The sequence below is a fragment of the Simochromis diagramma genome, unplaced genomic scaffold (assembly GCF_900408965.1).
Source record: "Simochromis diagramma unplaced genomic scaffold, fSimDia1.1 OVJJ01000753.1, whole genome shotgun sequence".
Classification (NCBI taxonomy): Eukaryota; Metazoa; Chordata; class Actinopteri; order Cichliformes; family Cichlidae; genus Simochromis; species Simochromis diagramma.
In genome coordinates, this window is record NW_024387523.1 from 7,378,554 (window position 1) to 7,396,409 (window position 17,856).

Below are 17,856 nucleotides of genomic sequence, written 5' to 3' on the forward strand. Positions count from 1 at the left end.
CATATGTTCATAACCTTGATACAGGTTAGTGAACTAATGTAGCATCTGGAAACCTCTGGAGAAGAGGCTCTGATTGCTTTGTTTGTGCTGTTATTGGGTGTCTGTCCACTAGGAGGACTGTGCGGTCCAGAATGTGTGGCTAATGGGCGGCCTCAGCGTTCTCACGTCTGTCCCAATTACGCCTCAGCCCGTCTGTCTGCTCTGCGCCAGTAAAGGGCGACACGAGGTAAGCTGAGCTTGACTAGTTTGGCAAAGTATGCAAGTTGCTTATTTGGGTGCTCACGCAAATGGCTTGTTTTACATTTCAGTTATGTGACAAAAAACAAAATAGAAACATTTCATATACATTCTGAATGTTGTTATTGTTATTTTTTTAACTCTTCTACCTCCCACTTCCATCAGATGATCTTCTGTCAGATCTGCTGTGAGCCTTTCCACAGTTTCTGCCTGTCACCTGAGGAGCGCCCCCTCGAGGAGAACAAGGAAAACTGGTTCTGCAGGCGCTGCAAATTCTGCCACGTGTGCGGACGTCGAAGCAAGAGCACAAAGGTATGTATGAGGCGTAGCGAGACTTATTAATATCCCAAGAAGAAGAAGAAACAAGTTTGCAAACATTATCCACGCTTCTTAACTATTTTACACACGAGATCTGAATTAAATTACATATTTATCAATTTTTGGTGTACATCATAGTCGAGTATTTACCCATAATTATTATACCTTTGTTTTTTTTTTGTCCCTTCACAGCCTGTGCTGCAGTGCAGGAGATGCCAAACGTCATACCACCCTTCATGCTTGGGACCAACATACCCTAAACCTATGAACTCCAGTGTCCCCTGGGTAAATGCATTAACAGCTTTAAAGTAATTAGGAATATGTTCAGTTTATTTGAGGATAAATGTGACGATTTCATGACACCGTACATCACATATGTCTTTGTGCAGGTGTGTATGTCGTGCATTCGGTGTAAAAGTTGCGGCGTGACTCCTGGAAAGACCTGGGACTTGACGTGGAACCACGAGCAGGACCTCTGCCCTGACTGCACTTCACTCCACAAAAAAGGTAAGACTTCTGAGAGTTGAACTTGTATGTAAATATGCTTGAAATGGATGATGTGACTCGTCTGTGATTTCTGTTTACTTTTCGTCAGGTAATTTCTGCACTATCTGCCACAAGTGCTATGAAGACAGTATCCAACCATCACAGATGCTTCAGTGTTCGCAGTGCAGCCACTGGATTCATTACAGATGTGAAGGGATCTCAGGTGAGTTGCGCTCATAAAGTTTTCAGTTCAGTCAGTTTTTGTTCACTGTTTGTTGGATTTCATGTTTTCTCAGGCTGTTAAAAGTAGACCCCCACCCCCTCCACCCCTCTTATTGTTGTAATGCATCGATCAGTTACAAGGGTGAATACTCATACTTTAATAAGGCCACAATTTCAAATAATGACATCACATTACAGACAACTAATCCCTGTGAGATGAAAGCTCTGGTTTCTGGCTCTAAAGGCTTGATTTGAGACTTTTCTAACCCAAAGAGTGGATATAGAGACAGAGAATAAACTTGGGTGGCTTCACCAAAATAAATATGAATACATTTTAACAGTGAATTAATCAAAACTGAAAGTTTTCTAAATATATAAAGGCTGTTATGAGCTTGTTTTCTGAATGAGTGACTTATAAAACAGGACCAAACTATGGAGATAAAATGTGATTGCTGTTAACTTGCTGTGTAGAAACGAAGCTCTCCTTCTCTGTCTTTGCAGAGGAGCTTTTTGGGCTGCTCTCGAGTCAGCAAGGCAGAGTGGATTTTACATGTTCGCCCTGCAGTCAGCACCAAACCAGTCACAGCATCCTGAAGGAGGAGCTGCAGAGGAGGCTCACAGCCAGAGTGGAGGAGGTTCTCACTGACCTCCTCTCCTCCAACAGCACTCAGCACCTTATCACGTGTAAAGCGGTAAGAGCTGCCCACAAGACTCTGAGAGGATGCACCAGGAAGCCTTTTTATCCTTTAAAATGCCGCATTTTAGTATTTCTCCTTTAACGTCAAAGCCTGATTATGTTCCAGATGTGTCGCTGAAGTAGTTGTCCCTTACTGTCTTTCAGTGTCAGGAACCAAACATCACAGCATTTATCAGGGAGCAGCAACCAGTCTGTGATCTACAAGCGGTGGAGAGGAGGTTTAAAGGGGGCGGATACACCTCAATAGTGAGCATATATATCCTATGCATTTACACTTAGGCTCTTTTTGTAGAACCCACACTGAATTAATGGCCTTTTTTTCTTTTTTCCTGTCTCCCAATCAGAAAGCCTTTCATAGCGATATTGCTTCTGTGATAAGGCAAAGGCTGCAGGAAGAGGAAGCTCTGCTGGAAGATCAGAGACCGACCCTTCAGGCAATGTCACACTACGTTGAAGTAAGCACTCCCTTTACCATTCTCTAATTGCTTTTAATGTATTTTTTAGAGACCCAGACCTTAATTCATTTTGTAGGGAAACCTGTTTTTCCTCAGGATAAATCACGAGTAGACTAATATAGCGCCTTTCTCCCCAAGTTAAGCACTCGTAGCACATTCATACAGCGCTTTAGTCTATGCCTGAGCGCTTTTTCTAACATTCACACTTTTACTTTGATGGATACATCAGGGCCAGTCTGGGTTCAATATCTTGCCCAAGGATACTTGCGAAGAAAATGCCCATCCGTTTCATCTACCACCTGAGCTACAGCTGCCCCCTGTCTGTTCTCGTTGTCACATCCAAATGAACACTGTCCTTCAACATTCCTTAATTGTGGTCTTACTTCATTGTTTCCTGCCTGACAGGTCATGGAAAAAGTATTCAGTTGGTGCAATGTCAAAAAGTGGAACTCGTTCTCAGAAGAACTTCCAAGGTAAGTAAACGCAGCTAAAAATAATTTACTTAACCAATTTCATAAACGTCGTCATTTACAAGGTTGGCACTAAATTAAATCTTAATTATAATTAAAACGTCTGAAGACCTTGTAGTAGATGGACAGGTGCCTAAAATGGCTCTCTTCAGTTTGTTTTTATCCCCTCCTCTTTAGTGGCATGCTCCCCGAGGCAGTTCTCCCACCATCTAAAGAGCACAGCTATGCACAATGGCTGGAGAGAACATACCAGCTCAAAAACTCCAGGGACCCACAGACGGGGAAAACCGACTCGTCAGTGACTTCACAGCAAACTCCTTCTCTGAAATTACTTGGTATGGACGCTATTACAATCTGTTTTGCAGCACACTGAAGACAAAGCTAAAGGCACTTTCTTGCAATAGATCGATCACATTCTCAAGTTTAAAATGTTTACATGATCCTCCAGAGACCACCAAGACTGAAGATGTGAGGCAATGTGCCCTGTGCCAGCAATGTGGAGACTCTGCTCCCAGTGTGAGTTTTTATGTCAAGGCTTTTGGCTCATAGATCTTTTTTCCCCACTTAATTTTGGTGCTCTTTCATGCATTGTTTGCTCTGAAGGCATCAGGATAGATAGAAGTCCTCAAAATATTCAGCAAGTTTAAGTTAATCATTTTTTTAAGTTCAGGATAAGGGGAAAGTATCTCATTTTCACTGTTTTTGTTAAAGAAATGACTGATTATGTGAGGATGTATAGAATTTTTATTAAATTGTTGACCATTTTTTGTTTTCTTGGCACTATAATAACAGCTCCCTGATACTTCTTAAGTGATATAACTGCTCTTTTCTCAACAGGAAGCAGGACGGCTCCTGTACTTGGGTCAGAACGAGTGGGCCCATGTTAACTGCTGTCTTTGGTCTGCAGAGGTGTACGAGGAAAACAGCGCTCTTCTTCAGGTGCACAGTGCTGTCTCAAGGGGGCGCCACCTGGTAAGATTAAATTAAATGGTAACTAAGGCTGTGCGTGACAGCTAGGTGTTCAGACGTCGCTGCTTTTGGTCGCAGTACGATCACAAAAAGGAATTCGAGACAGATGTTTCCACATAGAATAACGATCTGGTCAAACTTAACAAATGTGAAGAGACAGCTGCACCTTTATCCACACACAGACTTAACAAATTTAACAAATATAAATCTGAATTTGGGCACTTTTTTTTTTTTTTTTTTTTACCTTTTTCTGTCCTTCGATGTCAGCGTTATAACTCTGCAGACAACTTGGCGTAAAGTCAATTAACTCCTTGGATGAGAAATGGTCCCACGAGGCAAAAGACCATTGAGATGCATGAATTCTTTCTCAAAATAATTTTGTTTGTTCAAATCGATAAACGGATATACAGTATTCCCCTTCAAGAAACTCTTAACAAGGAAATCCAGGAAATGTTTGCAAATCACCTAAACCTGACATTTAGGCCAATTATGTATCTTTAATTTGGAGGATTTCTTTTTTTTATCATGGATTAAAAGTTGAGAAAAGACCGCCAGCTGACAGCCATTAAACACTAAATGTTTGCTGAGAAGGAAGGAGGGCTACTTTTACCTATATTTCTGTAACATTTTATCCAATACAAAGTGTCACCTTGGTGGAATAAAAGCACATTTTGGCTATTGAAAAATATGATTAATGGTTTCTTATGTGAAATCTTATGTTATTTGTATTGCCGATGTTTAACCTCGTCCATTTTTATTATTTATTTATTTATTTTTCTTCCTGTCTTCCATTTAAAGATCTTGTAAATTATTTGATCATCTCTAATCCTAATGGCCTGACTTTAGGATCAGTCATTCATTTTGTGAGGTTGACAAGTACCCTTTGGTCCTAAAACTATGTGTGTACATATTCAATTTTCCTCCAGCGCTGTGATCGTTGCGGGCAGTCAGGAGCCACCGTGGGCTGTTGCCTCCCCACCTGTCAGAGTAACTTCCACTTCATGTGTGCACGTGCCCAGAGCTGCGCGTTCCAGCAGGACAGGAAGGTTTACTGCTACAAACACAGAGACCTGGTGACTGCAAAGGTGTGAATTTATATGTTGTCAGATTATAAATATATATTTTTGTTGAAAGCAGTATACATATTTAATATTATATTCTGATTTTGTGTTCGTTATGCTGACTATTGTTTGTGATTCTTCACAGATCGTCTCTGGTAAAGGGTTTGAAGTCCCGCGACGGGTGTATGTGGACTTCAATGGGATCAATCTCAGAAGGAAGTTCCTCACAGGTCTTGAGCCAGAATCCATAAATATGACCATAGGTAAGATTATCTTGATGTTTCATGTTTTTGACTCTTGTAATGGGATAGATTCAGATTGAATTAAAATACAGCTGCTTTATGTCTTGATGCAATGAACCTCATTATCTGTTTCTTTTTTACCTTCCAGGCTCGCTGCAGATTCAGAAACTTGGTGTTCTGTCAGAGCTGTCGTCAAATGGGAGGATGCTGTATCCTGTAGGCTATCAGTAAGTGATATTTGTATTCAAGCGTTTTTTGTTTTTTTTTGGTTGGGGTTTTTTTGCGAAGCATCTACTGCTTCGCAAACAGCAACTTTTGAATTATAGATATGAGTAGAAATTAACATGCCTGTTTCGTATTCTATAATTTATAAATAGCTAAAAACAGCTACAACACATAGTCTGCAAAGCTGTCCACAGGCCTAGCGCAGAACCATGTTTTCCTCTTTATGTATAAGGCGCAGCGGTACTTTTGTCCACAGTTGTATTATTAAAGAAAAATAAAAAGTACCCACAGGGAAATTAGTTTTAAAGTCAGACTGTTTTCTCTATCAGGCTGTAAACCCTTTCATTTCTACTTTAGAGTAGAAGCACATTTAAATAGAAGTCTCTATTAGCCCTCTTCCACTGCTGCCTACTCAGCTGGACTGAACTCGGTTTATGTCGTTTTCCATTACAGTCGACCTAATGTGCATGTGGTCATTATAGCAACAAGGCCGAAAGTCCAGTGAGGTCATTTGTATGCGACGTGAACAACACAACAAAGGAGTCGAGACAGTGTCATACCTGCTGTTTGGTGTATGGCTTATTCTCAGACTCAGGGACCAGAGTGTTGTTTTTTGTGTAGTTTTCTATGGGCTCAAATTGTGGTCATAAATATTTTGTACTTGTAATTGTAACTTATGTAAAAATATTTACACAAGTTAAAAAAATTTTTTTGTTAAGATCTGGTTACAGATAGAAAGCAAAAAACGATGTGTAAAACTCTGTGCTCAAGTTCCCTGGCTGTGTGTGGACTTCAACTTACAAGTACTAATTTTGACCCAATTTTTCTTCCTTTCACCTGATTGGTCAATGTCATGTCAATCACAAATGTAACAATCCAGTCAGTCTATTTATGCCAAGTAGATTAAAAAAGAAGCACCTGGTAACAGGTACTACCACCTAATGGAAACCCCTGAAAACCATGCCAAGCTGTACTAATGGGAAAGGGTTACATGTGATTGGCTTAGTTCTTGGCTGCTGTTACTGACATTACTGATTTATCCATAGTTCATTGTCTCTTCATTAACAAGCTTGAAACGTATTTTCTTCCTCCTTTTATTTTCTAGGTGTTCACGGTTGTACTGGAGCACCGTGGACCCACGCCGGCGCTGTAAGTACACCTGCAAGGTGACAGAAGTGAGCACTCCTCTCCCTGGTGAGGAACAGAATTTGAAGTGGGAGGATGAAGAGAACCACACCATAGTCCACAGTCCGAACCACCACAGAGGTGAGCAGGATCTCAACGGCTGTGAGGAGGGCGCTGAAGCTGAAGCAGTGGACAAGAAATTGAAAATATGGGTATTTTTTTTACTGTGCTAAAAACTTTTTTCTTTTTTCTTTTTTTTAAAAAAAAAAAAATCTTTTCTAGATATTGAGTCTCCAGATATTTTAAGTCCCACATCCAGCCCAATAAAATCCACTTCCATATCACCCAACTCTAAACTGCACAACACACCCGGGTCTAAAAGCCCTGCTTACACACACACCAGGAGACCAGCAGGAGGATCATCTCGACCACTACCATCTCCAGGTACGTGGAGTTTTAGGAGAAGATGGGTACCTGTTGTAGTAAACCCCCTTTCACACTCCCTTTTCTTGCTGTCAGGGTGTGCTCCACCCAAATCCCATCACATCCTGACTCTGAGGGACCTGGAGGAAACCCGGCGGCCTCGAAGGCTCTCGTCCAGAAGCCGGTGCAGCTCCTCGCCATCAGAGAGCGACCCGTCCGTACCGATGACACTCCGCTCTGGCGGCACGGTCCACTCCCGATGTGCCCTATTCAGCTCCCCTCCGAGAGCATCGAACTTTGGATCGGCTTCACCTCCTCTCTCACGACAGAACTCTGCATCTCCAGTCTGGAGCTCCCCACCTAGATCCAGCTCCAGCATTTCTACAGGGCTGTCGCCTCGGCAAGGAGCCATCACTCACTCCCCCAGAGGGAGGCATAGCTTTAAAATTACCACTCCAGTCTCTGCCGAGGTTCCCCAAGACTTTTTGGCATCCTCTGAGGCAGAAGATGCAGCTGTGGCCACTACAAATGGGATCTCACTGGCACCTGATAACCTGGAGGAGGAAGTGGCCCACCTGATGTCTCAGGAGCTTCCTTACACTGTGTTTGACACTGACACTGAGGTAGCAGTGGACTCCATGCTGAATGCTAAGCTTGAGTTTGATGAGGCTTTGCTCACAGAGAATGTGTCGCTTCATTGCGGGGCACAAGGCAGCAGAGAGGTGGAAATGCAGGGAAACGATCAGGAGATTGATTCTGAAGAAGACGACTCGAGTCGTTATTTTAAGTTTTCACGCACGGTGGTGTGCGATCACACAGCAAGTGGCTCGGATGCCTCAGGTCAGCTTAATTCAGCTCAGTCTATCCCGCAGTTAGATGGTGCAGACGGCGGGTCAGAAACTGAAAGCGAGGCAGCCGATGAAGATGCTCAGGATGCAGAGGGAGGGAATGAAGAAGCTAAAATTCAAACCAACCACACTACACCCACTAAACAACTAACGGTGGCGCTAAAGAGGCTTGAGTCAATCTACACGGTCCCAAAGTCACCAGTTGAAGAACAACCTGAACCAGTGCTTCAGGAAAGTCTTTCACCTTCTGCTCTCCTGGAGTCAGCTTACACAAATAACGAACTGTCCGTTCAGGAGGAAGAGGTCCCGATGACCTCAGAAACATCACCGTCTCAAAATGAGGTGTTCTTGGATTCATCTACAGGCCACTTTGTTCCTGCTGAACATGGCTCTGCAGAGTATCCAAATAAACACATCGTTGGCGACAGAGATGACAGCGCTTCGTCAGCTGACTCAGATGAAGGATTTAAAGATGATTTGAATGATCCTGATTATTCTCCAGAGCCTAAAACCAAAAAACCTCCCACAGCACAGATGAAAACGGTCTTTGTGAAGACAAAACATCCTGCGCCAAACCTCAAGCGCTTGGCGATGAAACCTTCACTTCCCCTGATGCAAGCCAAACTGCCTTTACCCCCTCACCCTGGACAAACTGCGTCCGTTTCCTCTGCTGCAGTTACTTTTCATGCAGTACCACGCCCGGTCGCACCCCCTGCCATTATCAATGGTTTAAATGCTTTAAACATTCAGCCAGGTGCTTCACTGGGGAAAACCATCGCTATAAACTTGATCAGCTCCAAGCCAGAAAGTCAGCAGCAGGCAGCGACGGAGAACCCAGCTGGGTCAACTAGCTCGCCCCCAGTGCAGGCTTCTACCCATCAGGTCCTGCTGGTCAACCGGCACGGTCAGATTATGATCAAAGACCCAAAGTTGAACACGTATCAGCCTCTCAGTACAGATTCACCAACCTACAATAAGATAAGCCAGATTGCCAAGATTCTCCACAGTGGTAATGCTTTACAGCGCTCCATGCCTCATGTCATAATAAAGCCTCGGCCCAGCCCTTCAGCTGCAAACGCCCCTCCTGCCCCTAACCTCCAGGCGGCCGAGAGGAAGATCATCATCAAAATGGTGCCCATGAAAAGCAACAGCACAGCTGCTGCTCCCACAACTGTCAGCATGTACAGCTCTCCTGAATCTAGTTTCTCCAACATTGAAGAAAGCACAGCCCAAGCGATTATCGATAGAGCCATGGCTACTCACCGCGACGCACCCAAAACAAAACCCATCATCCTCAGCAGTACTCGACAGCCAAAGGCCAAGCATCGGAAACCATTGCCATTTCCCAACGTCGAAGACTCGGATCAGTCATCAGCTGGTCGTTCGGAGTCTCCCAGTGTTTTCGGTAATGAATCAATACCTGCTGCATCGCGCCACCAGGTGAGAGTTAAGAGAGTGTCGTCGGTGTCTGAGAGACCTTCCAGGAAGAAATCCAAGATGGACTTCTTGAAGGATCCATCGAGTGAGCCGGAGGACACTGATGAAGCCAGGTAACAGATGATTTTAAAATGTACTTACTGCAACATGCAGAACACGAGTAATATTTAAAAAACTAATATTTCCATTGATCTTAATGGTTAACATTTAAAAAAACAAAAAACAAAAACTGATCTCCAGCTTCATTTTGTATGAAGCACCGAGCATCACATACAGACTGACATTTTATAAATTGGTCCTCTGATCTGCAGAATTTCAGCAATGAGAGAAATTTGCACTCTCAGCAGCTGAAAGAGTTTTAAAGTAAAAGATGGCAAAAGAGAAAATAAAGCATGTTGATGTCTTTCAACAGGCCGAGTGGTGTGAGAATGAAAGCTCCAACAATGAAAGATGTTCTTGATCTGGATCGCCAGCTTGAGCCACAGCCAGAGCCTGAGCCACTGAGGATCGTTGCCCCACCACCACCTCCTACACCCAAAAGGTTAGCCTCATGTATGGACTTATTACTGCGCTACAAAGGCAAAAGGAGGCAAATACTTAATGTCAGGCTGTATTTAAAGATTTGAAAGAGCTGAAAGGGCACATGAAAACTAATTATTTAGGTCCTCGAGCCTGAAGTAGTTTTTGTGTATGTGCTGTTTTTTGTTTTTTTTGTTCAAAAAAGCAAGATGCTGTACACATTAAATTGACTTAATAGTTAATTAAAAGAAATTCAAAGAAAAGGAGGGGAATGTGGGGGATGTGAAAATGTTTTCCAGACAAGGCAGTCTGTTTTAGGTCAGTGGTTTACCAAAGATAAAATGAAATGAGGTTCAAAATTCTGCTTCCAAGTAAGCATAGTAAGACAGATATGAATTAAACTAGTTGGGGGATCAAAGTGACTACAAATATTTACAAAATAAGTGAACTAATTCAGACAAAGCTGGATAAAAAGATTTTACTTTGGGGGAAAATGAATAGTGCTGCCTTTGACTGTGAAATAAACCCCACCTTCCTAATTTAAGAAATGACATCATGTCTTTGAGCCACAGGAAAATGGATCAAAGGTTAGGTTAAGTAATCAGGTCAAAACGTGTGCCGTTTATGGCAGGAATAAACTGTTGGGATCATTCAGGACTTTAGTATTTTTAACTCTGTTAGTTGCAGCCTAGTGCAGAGTGTACCATGAACGTACACTAAAGACAGCTTTATCCCAACATTGATCGCCCAGTCCCATTCCAGTCCAGGCTCCTGCTCCCAGGCTGTTTTGTTTTGACTGCAGTGTTCAGGGCCATCAGGGTGTCATATTTCGAATACTTGAAGTGATTTTTGATCGGGTCCAAGGACCGTTAGACCGTCCTGTAGTAGTTAAGAAGAAGAGAAAATCAAGGGAAAAGAGAAGAGACAGAATGTTTAACCTGTGAAAAAATGAAGGAGAAAAAAAAGTATTTTTGACAAATATGTTTTTTCCCTTGTGTGCAGGTGTTTTCATGATGACAGTCCACCATTTCCCACCAAAACCAACAGTCAGATTCAGGGTATGACGCACAAATGGGTGAGCGCTCGGCACGGAGACCTCTCTGAGTGGGGCCCTTATTCAGGTTTGTGACTATAAGTTTAGTCATTTGTGTCTAATTTAGGCTAAAAACCTTTGTTTTTACATTTAACATTTATCGTTAATCTCATTTATATAGTTTTGATTGTCTTTAAGTGTCATTGCTTTGCGAGAGAGAATATGTGGTTAGGTGTGAGACTCTTTCACTTTTTGCAGGTTTTAGCTCAGAAGAAGAAGCACCACCTCCACCTAAACCCACAGCGAGGACGTACATGAACCAGCCCCACCTGCGCTTTGAAATCACCAGTGATGACGGCTTTAGCGTTAAGGCTAACAGCATAGAAGGTAGGAATCACTCCTCTGCTTCTTATTTAATTCTTATGCTGGTATTTTCTACTCTTTGTCATTAAAAAATATAAGAAATAGAAGTTTATATCTCATTGGATAATAGCCTCGACTTTTATCAGCAAATAAGAGGATTTTCATTTATGTCAGTGGCTGATGTTTGTCTGTTGCCAGCCATTTCTTTTCTTATTATAATATGAGAATAAAAAGGAGAATGAATACAACATAAAAGAATCATCCCAGGTGTTCTCTTAAACATTTGTCCGTGTTCTCTTGCTTTTTGGCTGCGTGTTCATCTTTGCCTCCCTTTCTCACCTACCGTCAGTTGCCTGGCGCGCTGTGATAGACGGCGTCCTCGAAGCTCGGGCAGGGTTCCACCTAAGGCAGCTGCCTCTAGGTGGGATGAGCGGGCCGCGGGTGCTCGGCGTCGTCCACGATGCCGTCATCTTCCTGCTGGAGCAGCTGCAGGGCGCCGCATACTGCAAACGCCACCGCTTCCGCTTCCACCGATGTGATGACATCGAGGAAGAACTCCCCCTCAACCCGAGTGGCTGCGCCCGAGCTGAAGTCTGCACACGGTACAGACACCCTAGTTCACGGGTTTTGCTTTTAAAACCTTCTGCGCTTTGTCTGTATGTGTCTTGTTATGACGCACATCACAAATGATTTTCCCTGATTCTTTAACCAGGAAAGCAACGTTTGACATGTTCAACTTCCTGGCGTCGCAGCACAGAGAGCTTCCCGACATATTGGGCCCCTTTGATGAAGAGGAGGATGAATTCCCGCTCAAATCTTCTAGGTTAGTCATTCAGTTTGCTTCACTTTTGTCTGTGAAGTTGAGCAGTTTTCACATCAGTACTGACAGCTGCTCTGTTGCGTCTCTGCCAGGCGAGCCACCAGCAGTGAGCTTCCCATGGCAATGAGATTCAGACACCTGGAGAAAATCTCAAAAGAAGCAGTAGGAGTCTACAGGTAACGACAAATGACCATAAAACCCTTCAGGGTTTCATTGATGTCCAAAAATAAATCAGTTAAACTTTCGAATCTTCTCCCCCTGTGGCGCCTTAGATCGCCGATTCATGGTCGTGGACTCTTCTGCAAAAGGAACATCGATGCTGGGGAGATGGTGATCGAGTATGCCGGTACTGTCATTCGCGCAGTCCTGACTGATAAGCGGGAGAAGTATTACGACAGCAAGGTTGGTTACACTCGGCATTCATCATCACAGAGCATCTGTGTTTAATAAGTTTAATGTGAAGCAGCAGTAACTAGTTACAACTACAGAGAAATCACTGAATACCACAGCATGCAAAGACACGGTCTGCTTCCAACAATTACATTAATCATTAGTACTTCAAACAAGAACAAACAGGCACGTCGGATGAACCTGGAACAAGTCAACTGATTAAAATAAAACTATTTTTTAAAGGGTTTTTTCTTTTATTCTTTGATCACCAGCTAAACGCTCTTCAACATCTTCCTTTTGCTTTCACTTCCTTAAGGCACACTCTCACTAGACTCGGGGGGCATACCATTAAAATTTAAGGCGGTCAAATTCCTTTTACATCGTGGGCAACATTCATAAGGGGCGAGAACAATGAAACACCTTTAATCCTAAAATGTGAAAGTAATGTGTGTGTTTCTGTACTCCAGGGCATCGGCTGCTACATGTTCCGCATCGACGACTTCGACGTGGTCGACGCCACGATGCAGGGCAATGCGGCTCGTTTCATCAACCACTCGTGCGAGCCAAACTGCTACTCGCGCGTCATCAATGTGGACGGACGCAAGCACATCGTTATCTTCGCATTGAGGAAGATCTACCGGGGAGAAGAGCTCACCTACGACTACAAGTTCCCCATCGAGGACGAGAGCAACAAGCTCTCCTGCAACTGTGGGGCGAGGCGCTGCCGCCGCTATCTGAATTAACCCCCCCCCCTCACCGCTAACCCTAATAAGCCGTCGTACTTGATGCAGCTCAGGCGGCAAATGAAATCATGAAGGCAACTGTAGCCATATGATGGAGGTCAATAACGCACACAGACCTGAGCCAGTGTTCAGAAGATCAACCTACAGACCCGTGAAGGACGTACACAAGATAAGAGCCATATGTGAAAGCTTGGGATGAAGTCTACACATGCACGCACATACACGATGGATTTATGTACTGTTTCTCATCTACTTCACACTTTGTTTTACATCGCTGACTTTGCTGTCAGCGCCCTCTGCTGGGACTGGGGAAAAAAAGAAGTGCAAACTGAAGTGACCTAACTTCAGCTGTCTGTCTCTGTAAATAAGAAGTCAGAGAGCGACGAAGAGGAGAATTTCTACAGCACCTTAGCATGACCCAGCCTTCTCTGGCAGCAGACAGGACTCACTTTTACTATAAAGCAGCAGTGCAGCTCTTTTTACTCTGCATACCACATCTCTCGGAAGCAGGGACTTGAATTAAGTGAATTACAAATTCCCGTTCACTTAATATTTTAGGTGCTGATGACATTTATCCCACAGGTTAGTTTTAATAGCGTCAATCGAACCTTTGTGCTCCTCCAGTCAGCCGAAAGCTTCTGTTTTTATTTGTAACGGCGCAGATGCTGTGACCCGAATGCTTTTACCCACTGTTACACTCTTTCTTTGTTCTCTTTGTTTGTGCAGTTTGTATGTTTTAAGGCCTACGAGGAAGCGTTTCCTTGGTGCAGCATTCAAAAGGAAAACTGTGATCTTTCCCCGGCACGGTCCCTTACAGCTCTTTTTGTACATTTGAACAATAAATGTATGCTCATCAGACTAATGGAAGTAAATGTGTTTGAGCTTTTAACCTTCTCTTTGTAGGCTGAGCAACAGTGAAGCTTATTCCCTTCAATTGATGTCTGGTTAATCATTGTTTTGTGCCCCCCCACACAAATCTCCCTCAGGTGTTCTACCTCAAAGAAAGAAGTGAGATTTAATTTAATTACACAACACGCAATGGAAAAACTGCTTTCTTGCTCTTTAAGCTTTCTAATTATTGAATTTCGATATTAAGAAACAGGTAACATCACTGCTGTTGGACACTTAGAATAGGTGGTCACCTTTTTTGTGGTTTTTCTTTCTTCCTCTTTTTTTTTTTTTTTTTTGGTTAGGAAACTCCATTGTGTAATTGTGCCCCCGCTACTGGATGTACACAAGGATCTGGGACTTTAGGCTGACTGCTGTGGACTTTTTGTTTTGTAGGATTCATGACTGAATTTGACACAAATCTTTGTTACTGTATCAGCTCACATGGATCCTGTCCTGTACATAGTTGTAAAGAATTTCTAAGCCTGTTGAATATTTTTTTACCTCCAATTTTTTTTTTAATTTATGTTCAATAAAATTTGTTCAAAGTTTGCTTTCCTGCTGCTGATTTTCTTAATGCACAAACAGAACCTGAAGGCATTCACAGTGAAATATACAGGAAAAATCACACAGCTGAAGATGTTTGATTAAAAGTGGAAAAAAAATCAGACCTGTGGAAAAAAAAAAAAACAGATTATCTATCAGACTGGATTGATCTTGTAGAAACATGCCAGAATGTTATGAACTCATAAAACTGATTATCATTATTATTATTATTATTATTATATAAATTATCAGTCAAAGCTGGAACCAGCTTTTTGCATTACTGGAAAAAGGGGGCGTGATGTCTATCTGTCCATTTGCCTAACTGCTTAGGCACATTCACTTCAGTGCAAAAGTCTTGAACCATATCCACCATAAAATAGGATCTGGAAAGCATCTGACTGACAAAGGCCTCATTTTTCAGCACGATAATGAGAAAGACGCACAAGGGAACACTCCCAGAAGTCATGGATTGGCCTCCCCAGAACCACAGCAGTGTGAGGTCATCTTGATGGAGAACAGAACAAAAGTTAGCCAACACCCTGAGTGTCCTTCTAGAAGCCTGGAGAACAATTCCTGAAGACTTTAAAGAAAACACAAGAGAGCTGCCTAAAAGTGTTCACACTATGTTGAAGAATAAAGTATAATATCAAAATATTTACTTTCAAGCTTGCCTTATATGCTGAACTATCATGTACGTTTGCATGTTTCAATAAATCACTATGCCTATTTCCCATTTTTCTAACACAATATAAAGAAATGAGGGGTGGCTCAAGAGTTTTGCACAATACTGCATATTATGTTAAGTTAATTGGTGATTCTACATTAGCCGTAGGTGTGACTGTGTGTGATTGGTTGTCTGTCTCTCCTGTCCAGGATGTACCCCATCTCCTGCCCAGTGACAGGCAAGAAAAGAACAATAATTGTACATTTTATTTGAATTAAAAGAGTCGAAAAGTGCATGAATGAATTGAGCCTCTGAATACAGGTTAGTTTGTGATGTTGTCTTGAGAACCTCGACACACGGTCTACCATAATGTTATGCCAGTGCACACAAAGGGACTGAGGTGGTACACAAGTATGCGCATGAAATCTGAGACTGAGTGCACTTCTTATTAAACTTCACTGGTGCAGGTTTACACTCTAATGGCATCTAATTGAGCATCAGAAAGATGCTCTCACTCTAATATTGACTGTAAGAGGGAGATCCAGCAGTATTGTTGGAGAGAAAACCTAGTCAAAGTGTGTTAGAATGTAACTAAGTACATTTACTTAAGTACTCTGTGATATTTTATACCTCACTTCCGCTACAGTTCAGAGGGAAAGAGAGGAGAGAGGCTTGCAGGGATGAGAGGTGAGGGTGCTTGCCTGTTATCAGGAGCCACCTTGGTACAAAAGGACCAATTGATTGCCTTTTTCTGTTATTCCTGATTGTAGAGACTGAAGAGGATTTTTAATTACAGAAATATAGCACTCAAACAAAGACATCATAAGGACAAGTGACCAAATGTAGCAAATATCTGTCAGCATGGTGGTTTCATCACAATCACATGGGTAACATTATGACATCTGCCATCATCGTGGTTTGTTTGGGATTTAATTTACTCAATGCATGTCAAGAATGTTTTTTTTCCAGAAAAGATGTCATCAGTTACATTCAGAAGAATCTTTTATCCATAACTAACTTACCTGATCCCACGTTTAACAACTTCATGCTGTGATGCTTTGAAGAGAAATGTTACAGGTGTTGTCTTGCTCAGCTCAGACAGGGTATCTACTAGTCCTTATACTTTTTAAATACACATTTACAGATAAAATCAAGTGATTCATGTGTCCTTGGTTCAGTTTGGATAGATCTTGAGTGTTTTTAGCCAATTCACTGTGAGAATTATGTGCTCGCAGTGCTGCTATTTTCAGCCGCTCTGCACATTTACATCATATACTGGTTTGTTTACCATGTGTTCCTGTGACCTCACCCTGTCATTGACATGTTGCTTCTATTCCTCTCGAACCCAGTCCTCATAAAACCTTATCTTATGAGCCAGTTGCTCCATAACTCATATTTCACTCGCTTTTTTCAGCCATTTGTCTTGTGTTAGAGCAGGTATGATGCACTCATTTTACATGGAGAGTCACGTTACAGCCCATTTTGATCCTAAGCAGGCAGCACCAGTGAAACTAAAGAAGTTTAACTACATATTTAGAAAAAAGAAAAAGAAGGCCATTTGTAACAGCTTTTCTTAGTTTTTGACGTGGTAAAGAAATGCTGCTGTAGTAAATGAGAAAAATGTGTCAGCATGATTTAAATTGTAATAAATGTATAAAATTATAGAAAAAGGGGAAGTTTCTGTTAGTACATGGAACATATCCTGTTTTGTTTTTTACAATTCAAATTCTTTGAATTGTTGTGTTATTGTGCTTCTAATTGTCACTTATCTCACACAGTGCTGTTATTCTGTTTGAGATCCATTGTTTGGATCTCTGGGCCAAAGTATTTGGAGTAAAATGCTTGTCTTAAGCTACCAAATTTGATCATCAGCCTGTTAATCTGAATGTTATGGCTTTTATAGATTAAACCTTTCATAAAATAGGTGAAAGTATGCCAATAAGATACATTAGATTAAAGCCTATATCTAAAGAATGTACGGGTCTTAGCCTGGTGTTCAGGTCTGGCAGGGCTTGCAGTACACTGGTGCAAACCCTGAAGATGATGAAGAAGAAAGCCTTGCTGATCAGCCTTCTGTGAAATGAATATTTAAGTTTACTGAATATGTATGTCTGTGAAGGTTCTCAGTCATCCAGGTCATCGTAGTCAAAGGAGCTTGCAAAGAAAAGCGTCTGGACTTCTTTAAGTTGCTTGAAGACGTTTCACCTCTCATCCGAGAAGCTTCTTCAGTTCTAAGGTCAAATGGTGGGGAGTCCCAGATTTAAACCTAGTGGGAGTATCCCCCCGCAGAGGGACAAAAGGACCTCCTGATGATCCTCTAATCGCCTGAGCCAAGGTGTGAAAGCAGGTGTGGGTCCCAATCAGCCAGGGTTTCGGGTGAGCTCATTGTGAAACCTGGCCCCACCTTATCATGCGAATTCCTGAGGTCAGATGGCCCAGGATGTGAGTGGGCGTTAAGGCGTCTGGGCAGGGAACTCAAAACTGGATTATAGATGGCAGACAGTTGGTGTCGTAAACCACCGCCTCTGTTCAAAGATGGTCGCTCACAGTGGACATAGATGGCTTCTTTCACTCCTCTTTCAAACCATCTGTCCTCTCTGTCCAAAATGTGAACATTGGCATCCTCGAAAGAGTGTACTTTGTCCTTTAGATGCAGATGGACTGCTGAGTCTTGT

The 17,856-nt window shown here is 42.4% G+C and overlaps 1 protein-coding gene across 2 annotated transcripts in view; it reads left to right on the forward strand.

Annotated features, from left to right (window-relative positions):
* The window catches only part of LOC120726390 (histone-lysine N-methyltransferase 2B-like), a 33,177-nt gene extending 18,653 nt beyond the window's left edge, over positions 1 to 14,524 (forward strand). For both annotated transcript variants that reach the window (XM_040019921.1, XM_040019922.1), the window contains exons 11-36: positions 113 to 226; positions 403 to 549; positions 748 to 840; positions 945 to 1,062; positions 1,151 to 1,264; positions 1,765 to 1,955; positions 2,105 to 2,206; positions 2,305 to 2,415; positions 2,821 to 2,888; positions 3,063 to 3,220; positions 3,334 to 3,401; positions 3,723 to 3,857; positions 4,781 to 4,939; positions 5,061 to 5,178; positions 5,306 to 5,384; positions 6,488 to 6,648; positions 6,790 to 6,951; positions 7,027 to 9,328; positions 9,628 to 9,756; positions 10,737 to 10,855; positions 11,026 to 11,154; positions 11,480 to 11,732; positions 11,843 to 11,953; positions 12,043 to 12,126; positions 12,223 to 12,352; positions 12,808 to 14,524. In XM_040019921.1, the coding sequence (XP_039875855.1) occupies positions 113 to 226; positions 403 to 549; positions 748 to 840; positions 945 to 1,062; positions 1,151 to 1,264; positions 1,765 to 1,955; positions 2,105 to 2,206; positions 2,305 to 2,415; positions 2,821 to 2,888; positions 3,063 to 3,220; positions 3,334 to 3,401; positions 3,723 to 3,857; positions 4,781 to 4,939; positions 5,061 to 5,178; positions 5,306 to 5,384; positions 6,488 to 6,648; positions 6,790 to 6,951; positions 7,027 to 9,328; positions 9,628 to 9,756; positions 10,737 to 10,855; positions 11,026 to 11,154; positions 11,480 to 11,732; positions 11,843 to 11,953; positions 12,043 to 12,126; positions 12,223 to 12,352; positions 12,808 to 13,083 (5,631 nt within the window). In that variant the 3' untranslated portion in view covers positions 13,084 to 14,524. The remainder of the gene's footprint in view (positions 1 to 112; positions 227 to 402; positions 550 to 747; positions 841 to 944; positions 1,063 to 1,150; positions 1,265 to 1,764; positions 1,956 to 2,104; positions 2,207 to 2,304; positions 2,416 to 2,820; positions 2,889 to 3,062; positions 3,221 to 3,333; positions 3,402 to 3,722; positions 3,858 to 4,780; positions 4,940 to 5,060; positions 5,179 to 5,305; positions 5,385 to 6,487; positions 6,649 to 6,789; positions 6,952 to 7,026; positions 9,329 to 9,627; positions 9,757 to 10,736; positions 10,856 to 11,025; positions 11,155 to 11,479; positions 11,733 to 11,842; positions 11,954 to 12,042; positions 12,127 to 12,222; positions 12,353 to 12,807) is intronic.
* Positions 14,525 to 17,856: the final 3,332 nt, after the last annotated feature.